The 12,887-nt window shown below is 46.0% G+C and overlaps 2 protein-coding genes across 2 annotated transcripts in view; both read left to right on the top strand.

Moving 5' to 3' along the window:
- LOC126507534 (cytochrome P450 1A2-like) overlaps positions 1–10,569 on the top strand; it is a 79,891-nt gene extending 69,322 nt beyond the window's left edge. The window contains exon 7 of the mRNA XM_050152059.1: positions 10,192–10,569. The gene's annotated coding sequence lies outside the window, so the exon portion shown is untranslated. The remainder of the gene's footprint in view (positions 1–10,191) is intronic.
- On the top strand, positions 3,127–10,530 carry LOC126507532 (cytochrome P450 1A2-like). The gene is made up of 7 exons (XM_050152056.1): positions 3,127–3,274; positions 4,362–5,198; positions 5,769–5,886; positions 6,451–6,540; positions 6,879–7,002; positions 8,213–8,299; positions 9,875–10,530. The coding sequence occupies exons 2-7, from the start codon at positions 4,371–4,373 to the stop codon at positions 10,167–10,169; spliced, it is 1,542 nt and encodes a 513-aa protein (XP_050008013.1). The 5' UTR covers positions 3,127–3,274; positions 4,362–4,370; the 3' UTR covers positions 10,170–10,530.
- Positions 10,570–12,887: the final 2,318 nt, after the last annotated feature.

The raw sequence follows: 12,887 nt of genomic DNA, 5'->3' as shown, positions 1-12,887 counted from the left end.
TTTTTTTTTTTTGAGACAGGGTTTCTTTGTGGCTTTGGAGCCTGTCTGGCCTAACTAGTTCTTAGAACTTGAATGAACCCGTATTTCTGTGGTGTACGTTCTTCCATATGACTTGTTCCCTCATCTCCATGCTGCCCACCCTGCTTCCTCCTTGTCTGGTGTGTGCCTCAGCCTTTCCTCTCCCCAGCGCTCTCTCGCTGCCGGGAAGTCTTCTATGCGTCACCTACCCTCCTCTGCCTAGCTACTGGTGCTCGACCTTTTATTCCACAAATCCCAGCAAACCACACACTTTACAAACATCCCACAACACATCCTTGACACTTGAACAAGTTGGTCCTGAAGCTTAGTGTGTGTTGTGTGTGTGTGTCTGTCTGTATGTCTGTATGTATGCCTTGGTGCTCTCATGGATGTCAGAGGACATCTTGCAGGATATCTTCATCTCTTCTTTCACCATGAGTTTTAGGGAACCCAAGTCTTTGGACTTAGCAGCAAGCACTTAAACCCACTGAGCCATCTTGACAGCTCAGAATGTGTGTGTGTGTGTGTGTGTGTGTGTGTGTGTGTGCATTCATGTATTTATATATTGTTAATGATACTTTTTTTTTTTTTTTACTGAGACAGAACTTCTCTGTGTAGCCCTGGCTGTCCTGGAACTTTCTCTGTAGACCAGGCTGGTTTCCAACTCGGAGATCTGCTGCCTACCTTTATTCCTGAGTACTGGTATTAAAGGTGTTCACCACCACTGCCTGTTTTAACATTTTAAAATTTTATCTATTGTGTACTTGTGTGTGTGTGTAGGGAGAGAACACATTTGCCAATTTGGGAACGTGCCAAGGCACACATGTGAAGGTCATAGGTGTAGAGGGAGGCTGCTTGTTCATTTCCCAGCTGCCCAAATAATCACGCAAAAACTTGATTAATTACAACACTGTTTGGCCTATTAGCTCAGGCTTCAAATTAACTAACCTTTCACCTTAAATTAATGCAGTTCTATTAATCTGTGTATCACCACAAAGCTGTGGCCTACTGGTAAAATTCCGGAGCATCTGTCTCCTTCAACAGCTTCATGGTGTCTCCTTGACTCTGCCTACTTTCTGTCTTTATCTCAGTTCAGATTTCCCACCTGGCTTTACTCTGCTAGGCCAATGGCCAAAGCAGCTTTATTCATTAGCCAATAAAAGCAACACATATACAGAAAGACATCCCACATCAAAAAGGACAATTCCTCCTCCCATGTGAGTCTTGGGATCCAACTCAGGCTTGGTGACAAGCATCTTTACCCACTGAGGCATCTCAACAATCTTAACATGTAGTTTTTCTAGGCTTTTTCTACAGAACCACTTGAAAGGTTACAGGCATCATGAAACTCCACCTCTAAGGCAGACAGCATTAACCTCCTAAGAACAAGAACATTGTCCCACAAATGTCAGGGTGAATGAGAATGACCCCCATAGGCTCACACATGTGAATACTTGGTTCCCTGTCACTGGAACTGCTTGGGAAGAATTAGGGTGTATAGCATGTTATTAGAATGTTGGAGGAGTTGTGTGTCGCTGGGGCAGGCTTTGAGGTTTCAAAACTCCACACCAAGCCCAATCTTGATCACTCTCTTCCTTCTGCCTATGGATAAGGACGTAAAGCTCCCCTCAGCTACTGCTTCAGCACCTTGTCTGTCTGCTTCCTGCCATGATGAGCATGGACTAAGCCTCGAAAACTGCAAACAAGTCTCATTTAAAGGCTTTATATTCTAAGGGTTGCCTTGGTCATGGTGTCTCTCACAGAACTAGAGCAGTAACTAAGATATGATGTAAACATGATTGCATGTCCCATCTGTGAAATCTGGTATTCATTCAGAATGTAGCTTATTCTTCTGGTCATATCCATGAATCCTGAATTATCTTTCCTAAACTGTCTTCTGTGACTTTAAAAATTGTTTGTTGTTAAATATAGACTCCAATCCAGTTGACACATTGCATTTATTTGTTTTTTCTTTTGTCTCTTGGTCCTGGAACTTGTCTGGTTTGTTGTTGTTTCCCCTGCCTCCCTGCCCGATGATGCTGACTATGAGTCCAATCCGGTTGCTATAAGCAGCAATTCATGCCATGAATTTTCTTCATTGACTTTTAATTCCTTACCACCATAAACTGGAAGGAGGGTGTAGAGAGAGTCTCTTTTTAGAAATACAAATTTCTAAAGAAAATAAAAGATGGGGGAGGAGTCAAAACACATTTAGGTGCTGGACTCATCAAATATGTTTTTGGATGTAGGTTCAATTACACACACACACATACACACGCACACACACACACACACACCACATGGTGGGCATGTTGAGGTAGACAGACATCTCCAGTGTCATCCTGAAGGGATTTAGTGTCACCCAGAAGATGCCCCAAGGGCATACCTTTCCAGAAAGTTCAACTGTACACAGAGACACATTCTGACTTGTACCACACCATGGACTATATCATTTCTAGACTTTAGTCCCTGGTTGAAGAGAGAGAGAAAGAGAGAGAGAGAGAGAGAGAGAGAGAGAGAGAGAGAGAGACTAGCTAGCAGCAGCATGCATCTCTCTCTGCTCCTTGCTGCAGATGCCATGTGTCCCAAACTTGTGAGTCAAAGCAACCTTCCTTCCTTAACTTACTTTCATCAGGTAGTTTGTCAATGGAGAAAAGTCAGTAGAATAATACAACTCCCTCTCTGCCTTCACAGGGAACATGATGAGCTGCCCCTGGTTGGCCTGGCCTGGGGTCTAGATTGTCCCTTTATTTATGATACAATGCAAAAAAGTATATACTGTACACAGACTTAATTTTTTTTTTGTTTTTTCGAGACAGGGTTTCTCTGTAGCTTTGGTGCCCATCCTGGAACAAGCTCTTGTAGACCAGGCTGGCCTCGAACTCCCAGAGATCCGCCTGCCTCTGCCTCCCCAGTGCTGGGATTAAAGGCATGCGCCACCACCGCCCTGCTCACAGACTTAATTCTTACACCCTGAACCATAAAATGCCATGGATGCTTATCCCCACGAAATCAGAACAGATTCTGACCCAAAGAACTATTTCTGTGACTTGACTAGAAGGTGGAGACGAGGGATCTTGACCCAAAGCCAAGAATTGATCCTTCCAACTTTGTGCAGTATCCAGCTTTGATATCAAGTGACCTGGACAGTTGGGCCAGTCTGGAGAGGGTGGTGTAATAAAAGGCCAAATCATCTGAACCGAGAAGTCCTGGAGTTACTCCTATAATTCTATGATCTCCAGCTCCTACCATTTAGGTATGTCTGCATGTCTTTTCTGATCATGACATCAGCTTCTATATCCTAAATGCGATTGGAGATAGAGAAATGAGGACCCTGTAGGGACAAAAGGAGATCTGAGGCTATGCTCCTTGCTTCTCAGCCCTAGATCTTGGCTTCTCTTTCTAAACCTCTCTCTCTGTCTCTGTCTCTGTATCTGTTTCTGTCTCTGTCTCTCTCTCTCTCTGTGTCTGTCTGTCTCTGTGTGTATGTGTATCTGTCAGTTGTTTGTGTGTCTGAATGCTAGAGCTCAGAGGACACCTCTCAATTGTCAGTTCTCTCTCTCCACCATGTGAATTCCAGGGATCAAACTCAGGTTGTCATGCTTGGCAAGAAGCGCTTTGAACCACTGAGCCATCTTACTGGCTTCCTCCCTTTAATTAAGCAGTTTCAAATAGGCTGTCTCTAAGAACTGTTGTTTGGAGTGAGTAGATAAGAAGAGAACACCTTCCTGGCATTGGGGAGCCTTAGACCTGGCTTTAGCTTACTGCAACCTCCAATCATGAAGGTCAATGAAGACTCATTTTGGGGGGAGATAACCCTGTGGTATTGATAGAGTGTCATCGAGGAAGGGGAATACCACAGTAATTGCTATGATTCCGGGGACACTGACCTTCTGTTGCTTGGGCAAGGGGACATCTTCTGTTCCATGGGTGTGTAGAAGGCTCCAACAGGGAGCCCACACTGTGTTAGACCCTTTGGTAGAAAGCCCAGCAAAAACTCTGTAATTGGGGCTGGTGAGGAGATGTCTTTAGCTTCATTTGCATCCACACCAGTCTCAGAAATGGAAATGGGAGAAGACATAGACAGGAGAGCCTGGGGTAGAAATTCAGACACTAAAGTTGGGAAACGTAAGGCTTGTGAGACTCTTTTGCAGCCCTTGACTTCTGCGATGGGTTGAGGGCAAATTCCTGAGGGAACAGGATACATGACAGATAAATCTTCAGTGTCCTGGTGTGTGACTGAAAGCCAAACAGAAAGTATCCCGACTGAATGAGAGAGTGAAGGAATAAAGGGAGGCTCAGAATCCGTGCTAAACCACCCCACCCTTCCATTTCCCCTGCAGCTGGTACAGATGGCATTGTTCCAAGACATCTCCTTGACCCCAGAGCTACTACTGGCCACTGCCATCTTCTGTATAGTATTTTATGTGGTCAAAGCTTTAAGAACCCGGGTCCCCAAAGGTCTAAAGAGTCCACCTGGACCCTGGGGATGGCCCATTATTGGGCATATGCTGACCCTGGGGAAGAACCCACACCTGTCTCTGACCAAGCTGAGCAAGCAGTATGGGGACGTGCTGCAGATCCGCATTGGCTCCACCCCTGTGGTGGTGCTGAGTGGCCTGGACACCATCCGGCAGGCCCTGGTGAAGCAGGGAGATGACTTCAAGGGCCGACCAGACCTCTACAGTTTCACATTTATCACTGATGGCCAGAGCTTAACCTTTAACCAAGACACTGGACCTGTGTGGGTTGCCCGCCGCCGCCTAGCCATGGATGCTCTGAAGAGTTTCTCCATAGCTTCAGACCCAAACTCATCATCCTCTTGCTACTTAGAGGAGCATGTGAGCAAGGAGGCTAACCATCTAGTCAGCAAGTTCCAGAAGCAGATGAAAGAAGTTGGGCACTTCGAACCTGTCAACTTAGTGGTGGAATCAGTGGCTAATGTCATTGGAGCCATGTGCTTTGGGAAGAACTTCCCCCGGAAGAGCGAAGAGATGCTGAGCATCGTGAAAAACAGCAACGACTTTGTGGAGAATGTCTCATCAGGGAATGCTGTGGACTTCTTCCCCATCCTGCGCTACCTGCCCAACCCAGGCCTCAAGAGGTTTAAGAACTTCAATGATAAATTTGTGCTGTTCCTACAGAAGACCGTCCAGGAGCACTATCAAGACTTCAACAAGGTGAGACTGGGAGGCAGAGAGTAAACACATCACTCACAGGCCCAGAGAACATCTCTTCACATCCTACTCCACAGTACTCGGACTGCCATGTCCTCTCAAGTACTAGGAAGACTCAGGACCACTCAGAGACCTCTGACCTGCAGTCATGCACTGTTCCCTACCTCTCCTGCCCCCAGGGCTACTCCTAACTCCAGAAAACAGGGGCAGGTGACTGGAGCCTTGGCAGAGCTTTGCAATATGGGGTATTGTTCATCTAAAGGCCATTGTTCTGCAGGAGCATGGACCTCAACAGGGGCTAAACTCCAGCTTCGGGTCACTTTTCTTTCCTGATTCACACATACTTCTTCCTTCTCTGAAACCAGACCCCTGTGGTTAGGGGAAGAAGGGTTGGTGACACTTGATTGACTATGCTCTATTTAGCGCTGATGCCAGTTTATAACTCTGATTCCCAGCCCAGTGCGCGGAAGGCAAGGCAGAACCTAGGCACTGAGGACATCTCAAATGGGATAGGGCATGGTGTGACCTTTGGCTCTAGAAATGCTAAAGTTCCTCTAAATTTGGTTCCCCTAGAACAATATTCAGGACATCACAGGTGCCCTGTTCATGCACACTGAGAACTCCAAAGACAACGGTGTCCAAATCCCCCAGGAGAAGATTGTCAACATTGTCAATGACCTCTTTGGAGCTGGTAGGAGCCATGCCTTTCTCCATCAGTGGCTATTTACCCATACCAACCCTATCTACTAACTCACCAACCACATGGCAGGTGGCACAGGACAGACAAGTGTGACCTCATGATGTGCCATTAACTCCTGGGTAAAATCCACCAAGTCCTTATTGTTTTGGGCCCTTGGTTTCCCTACCTGGAAAGTAAAAGGGTTCAACAACCTGGAGTCCAGGTTTATAATTCCAGTAGCTGACTATGAAACCAGTCTTAAATAGGTTCTTCTTTGCTTTATTTGGTTGCATCTTACTTGTTTTGTCTGAGACAAGGTCTCATCTCTGTATCCCACCCAGGCTGATCTCAAACTTGTGACAATTCTCATGCTTTAGACTCCATAGTGTTGGGATTCTAGGTATGAGACACCATGCTTGGCTTCAAGTTTCTGTTGAGGACTCAGCCCGTCCCTCAGGATACACAGGGGTGGGAGCCCAAGAGGACAGGGCTTGCTCTGTTTATGGAGAAGCGCGTCTAAATTCTTTTCCTTCTCCCTGTTGTCCTTTCTCCTTCTCCCCACTCCCTGCTGCCCAGGATTTGACACAGTCACAACAGCCATCTCCTGGAGCCTTTTGCTCCTTGTGACACGGCCCAATGTGCAGAGGAAGATCCACAGGGAGCTGGGTATGTGTTGCTCTCGACCCTCAAGTCAGAGAAGCCGTGAGCCTCCAGGTCACTTGTAGATTTACAAATACGTGTTCATGTGTGTACTATGTGTAAGTCCTAGGACATAGCATCCCCCACTTGTGCACATAAGGTGTGGGTGGACCATACCTGTTCATGTGTCTACTATGTGTAAGTCTTAGGAACATAGCATCCCCCACCTGTGTACTGAGTTTTGGGTGGACAGTGGGGTATCAGAAACGTGAGTAAACATAGCCAACATAGAGTTACCCTAGTATAACAAGGACACATGTGTGTGGGGCAGACAACACCCCATGAGCTCTGCCTGTGCTTTGCAGACACAGTGATTGGCAGGGATCGGCAACCACGGTTTTCTGACAGACCTCAGCTGCCCTATCTGGAGGCCTTCATCCTGGAGACCTTCCGATACACATCCTTTGTCCCCTTTACCATCCCCCACAGGTAAGTTCCCTGTTCTATGCTTCCTAAGTTATTATACTGTTTACCTACCCTGTTCCTGATTTCTGGGAACAACTCAGGCTGTATCTCATTCCTGAACATGGTAATTCAATATCTGACCTCACAATCTCTGGTCTACCCCCACCCAATCCAGTCACTGTGGCCTCAGAAGTCACTCACCTCCACTTGTGTTTGCTCCCTATGGAATCTTCTGCTCCAGCCAGGCCCTCCTCACAGTCCCTCACAAGGGTAATCCAAATACCTGTCAACTTTGCTTAAACCAGACCTTCAGCCCAGAAATGTGTCTAACCACTTATCTGGCTCCCAAACTCTACCCTTACCAAAGGTCAATCCTGAGACATGAGTCTTCTTCCATCTAGAAGCCTCTTTTGACCATCGGCCAAGTAGAGCTTCATCCTCCAGGATTTGTAAGATTTACAGCCCAAGTTCCCTGACTGTGAGAGTGAACATTCACCTCTGCCCACCACATAGGCTAGTTATTCCTGGTACAAAATCTGCAGACTCCCCAGGGCAAGGCCCATCCCCTGATTGCTTGGCTTCAGAGACTGCCCCAGTACACATCTGACTGCTGTGGATCAATGATCATGTACCCCGTAAAGATTTGTCACTTATATTGATTTAATCAATTGCTGATTAGCCAGTAGCCAGATAGGAAGTGTAGGCAGGGCAAGTAGTATAGGAGAATTCTGGGGGGGAAAAAAAGGCTAAATCTGCAGTTGTCACCCAGACACAGAAGAAACAAGATGAGAATGTCTCACTGATAAAGGTACCAAGCCATGTAACTAACACAGACAAGAATTAAGAGTTAATGTAAGATGTAAGGGTTAGTTAAGAAGAAGCCTGAACTAATAGGCCAAATAGTCTATAAGTAATGTAGGCCTCTGTGTGTTTTTGTGTGTTTCTTGGTGACTGAATGACATTTTGGGTCAGAATGGGACAGAAACCTCTGCCAACATCTGGGCACAAGAAAAGTCTAATAAAGGAGTGTTGAAGTTGTAGGACAGGATCCCGGCAAAAGGAAGGATAATCCCCTAGCTCCCCCCCCCCCCGTGCTCCCTGCCCTTCACATGACCTTCCAGGATGGAATTTGGAGACTGTGGTAATCAGACACTGGGATGCAGTGGAGGGAGGAACACACCACACCACAGCTTCTCCAAGCCCTGAGCTAGACAGAGCTCTCTTCTCTTCTCAGCACAACGAGGGACACCTCACTGAATGGCTTCCACATTCCTAAGGAGCGCTGTGTCTTCATAAACCAGTGGCAGGTCAACCACGACGAGTGAGTACTTAGACCTGGCGGGACGGTCAAAGCTCAGTATCAGGAAGGTTGTCTGTCCCTTCGGGAACTGCTTATATAAGGACCAACACTCACTGCTACCTAGCCTGTCCCAAGTAACAAAACTTAGAGCCACTTCCTCAAACTCGGTGTACAGAAGAACTTAACTAGGTATCTGGTGTGGATGGTGAATCCTGTAATCCAGTCTCCTTGGGAGGCTGTGGCTGGAGGATTAGAATGAGTTCAAGGCCAGTCTGAACTTCTTTGTGAGTTTTAGGCTAGCCTAGGCTGCACACGTCTCTCAAGAAAGGAAAAAAGGAAGGAAGGAAGGAAGGAAGGAAGGAGGGAGGAAGGGAGGGAAAGGGAGGAAAGGAAAGAAGGAAGGCAGGAAGAAAGAAGGAGAGATTGACTAGAATGTCTCCCTGTGCTCCAAGGTCCCAGTTGGATGGATAATGAGGATACATTATATGAATTATGGCAACGGTCTATTGACCGCCTTGGAAAATTCCTCTCTAATTTGTAGATAGGGGATCCATCCAGGCCAGGACATATTGACATGAGAACCCATTCATATTTGTATTGTCAGTTTTTAGTTCATAAAGGAAGCATAAGCCAAGCAAGCCCGTGATTCCCCCTTGCTACAGGCATACAGGGAATATGAGGGAGAGAAATATATTTTCCCTCTTTCAATTTCCTTTTGATAAAGCATTATTTCCTTCAAGTAATGAATCAGAGCACTGGTAGTGTATGTGATGTGGACGGTCCTAGGATCAGTTCCCAGAACCATTAAAAAAAAAAAGGAACTAATAAAACCACTATCAGTCATTTGGTTGTGTTCCAACACACCTTAATCCCACCACTTGGGAGGCAGAAGCAGGCTGACCTCTCAATTCTCTGAGAGCCTGGTCTATAGAGAGAGTTCCAGGACAGACCCTGTCTTGAAAAACCAACACAACAAACCAAACCACCATCTTGCATCATGGGAATCATGCAGCAGGTAAAGGCATGTGCCGCCACACCTCATATCCCAAGTTCAACCCCAAGACCTCACAAGGTAGAAGGGGAGAGCTGACTCCTGCATGTTGTCCTCTGACCTTCACATGCATATGAAAATATAAATAAAATTATAATTTAAAAATTAAAAATAATCAAAATCCACTCTCCTTACAGTGGGTCATTTTAGAGAGAATTTTTTTTCAGAAGCATTACCATGATTGGAGGTGCAGCTCTGTGGGTAGAGTGCCCTCTACTGTGCCCAAGGCCTGAGTCCATCCCCAGCACCAGGTATGGAAGCCCAGGCCTTCATCCCAGCACTTGGAGGTAGGTGCAGAAGGGTCAGAATCTCAAACAAGGTGACCTGGGGTCATCTATGGAGTTCAAGGCCAACTTTAAACACAGAAGCAAACAAACACAAAAGAACCATCCCAAAGGAGATAAACACCAAGTCTGGTACCTTCCCCACAGGCTCTTGTTACCCTCAGTCTTTTCTAACACCAAGTTCTCACAGAAGCTGGGAAGACATAGCTCCCCTTTCCTCCCAGAGCCCACCCACTCAGATCCTGTGTGTTCCTCTTGCAGGCAGCAGTGGGAAGACCCCTTTGAGTTCCGTCCAGAGCGGTTTCTTACTGAGGACAGCACAGCCATCAACAAGACTCTGAGTGATAAGGTCATGATTTTTGGTCTGGGAAAGCGTCGGTGCATTGGAGAGACCCCGGCCAAGTGGGAAGTCTTCCTCTTCTTAGCCATCCTGCTGCAGCAGCTGGAGTTCAGTGTGCCACCAGGCCTCAAGGTGGACCTGACACCAACCTACGGGCTGACCATGAAGCCTCCGATCTGCAAACACCTTCAGGCGTGGCCACGCTTTTCCAAGTGAAGATGGTCAAGGCTGGGTAGAGGCATCCACAGACCACCAACTTTGTTTCCTTCCCTTCTTTTTAAATCACAGCTTTTTTGGAGTACAATTCTTTCACCATATAATTCACTTCCAATCAATTTTAGAGTATTGTCTGTCATAACCCCCATATCTATACCCATTAAGATTCATGACTATTCCTCCTAACCTGTCTCCCTTGCCCCTCCAGATGCCAATCCAGCTTTTGACAGTAGATTTGCCTACTGTCGCCATTTCACAAAAACCCCATGATGTGTGGTCTGTGACTGGCTCTTTTCACTTCACACAGTGCTTTCAAAGTTCACTCGTGTGGTCTGTAGGGTAATAAACCTCGGTTGCTTGAGCCTGCGACTCCAAGCAGCCCTCATTCTGTTTCCTCATAGTTAATGTGGCTCTTCTTTCCTGCTTTCTCTTCCTCCCTTCTTCTAGGACTTCAATCTTTGAATACTTAAAGGGAACAGAGAGGAAGGAACCAGCCTGTGGTGGACATGTCGTCCCTATATCCTATCTTCAAAAACTAGAAGCTGTGACTTTTCATGGTGAGGGGAGAATCACAACCCCAGATGTATGTGGGTTGACTGGAGAGTGAAGACGGGGACCTGGCCAGATGATTCTGTGGCAAAAAGTGATCACTGTGTAAGCCTGAGGACCTAGGTTTGAACCCCAAGGACTCATGTTTAACATCGGGACGTGGCCATACCTGCCTATAACCCCAAAGCTATGAGGCAGAGACAGGTAGGTCCTGGGAGCTTACTGGCCAGCCTAGCCAAACAGCCAGCTCACAGGTGCAGGACATAATCCTGTCTCAGAGGGATAAGGCTTAGAATGACAGAGTAGGATCCCTGACACACTTCTCTGGCCTCTGAATGCACATGCAGGAGTTGGACGTGCACACCCCACATACATGTGCACATGCACACAAACACAAAAGAGGAAAAGGGACTTACAGGACGGAAGATAATTATAAAATGTACATTATGTCAGGGACATGCAAAGACCTTCTATAATTCAAAAACACCCCAGTTCAAAAGTTTACAAGGGACTTGAGTCAACGATTCTCTTAAAAATATAAACAATTGGGCTAGAGAGATGGCTCAGTGATTAAAGAGCCCTGACTTCTCTTCCAGAGGCTCCTTGTTCAATTCCCAGCAACTAAATGGTCACTCACAGCTGTCTATAGCTGTACTTCTAGGGGATCTGATGTCCTCTTATGACCTCAACAGGTACCAGGCATGCATATGGAACACAAATATATACATACTGCCAAACATCCATACACATAAAAATAAATAAATCTCTAAAAATATATGGACCAATGAACATAAGACAAGATGTCCAATACCATAAGTCACTAGGGAAACATAAATGAAAACCACAATAAGGTAGGTGGGTAGCAAACACCTGTGAACCCAGTCATACAGGAGACTGATAGGAGGGTCACTTGTGTCCAGGAGTTCACCATAAGCATGGGCACCATAGCAAAATCCTATTCCCACAAAATCAAATTTAGCTAGATGTAGTGACATATGTTTTTAATCTTAGCACTTACAAGGCTGAGGCAGGAGGATCTTTATGCATTTAAGCCCAACCAAAGCTACATAGTGAGAGCTTGTCTCAATAAATAAATAAATGTAATAGATATCCATGGCACAACTTGTCACGTACAGTTGAGTCCATCATGAAGGGAAGTCAAGGCAGGAACTCAAGGTACAGGAACCTTGAGGCAGGAATTCAAGCAGAGACCATAGAGGAACACTGCTCCCTGGCTTGGTGCTTTCTTACACAACTCAGGACCACTTGGCTGGGCGTGGCACTGCCCACAGTGGGCTGGACCCTCCCACACCAATCATTAACCAAGAAAATGTCCATATCCATGCCCACTGGCCAGTCTAAGGGAGACAGTTTCTCAGCTGAGGTTCCTTATTTCCAAGTGACTCTAGTTTCTGTCAAGTTGATAAGTAGGATGTCACTAATTTTTAAATGGAACATGATAAGAATTGGGGAGCATGTGGAAAAAGTATAACCTTCATATGTTGCTGGTGGAAATACACTCTGTTTCAGCCTCTGTGAAGAATGATTCAGTAGTCCCCCAGGAAGATAAACACAGATTTATCTATGATGTGACCACACCACTCCTGCCCCTCCATACCCTCCCTACCATGACGGAGAGTATCTCCTCAAACTGTAATCCCTGTAAAGTCTTCCTCCCTAAGTGGACCCCTGTGAGGCATTTGGACACAGCCCTGAGAAAGGACTCACACATGTGGTCAGCTCACAGAAAGGAACACTGGTCAGCTCAAAGTAGGTAAATCTGCATAAGAACTAGAGGTTTCCATAGGTTTAGAGAAGGCAAGAATAAGGAGCTGGGTTGTTTTTTGTTTTCTTTTGTTTTGTTTTTGGTTTTTTTTTTTTGACTTGGTATTTAAGGAATATAATTTCTATTTGGGATTATGAAAGAATTCTAGAAAGGGGATGGTCATTGTTTTGTTTTGTTTGTTGTTTGTTTTAGTTTTCTGAGACAGGGTTTCTCTCTGTAGCACTGCTGTTCTAGAACTTACTCAGTAGACCAGGCTGGCCTCAAACCCAGAGATCCACCTTCCTCTACTTCCCAAGGGCTGCAATTAAAGGCGTGCGCTACTACGTCGGATTCCATCTGCATGCTTGCTCCTTCAGCTCATTTCTGCTCTCTTTAAGACTCAG

The sequence above is a fragment of the Alexandromys fortis genome, unplaced genomic scaffold, assembly GCF_014885135.2.
Source record: "Alexandromys fortis isolate MF-2015 unplaced genomic scaffold, M_Fortis_MF-2015_v1.1 scaffold_70, whole genome shotgun sequence".
In the NCBI taxonomy this organism is placed as follows: domain Eukaryota; kingdom Metazoa; phylum Chordata; class Mammalia; order Rodentia; family Cricetidae; genus Alexandromys; species Alexandromys fortis.
This window is presented reverse-complemented; position numbering and strand designations above follow the sequence as displayed.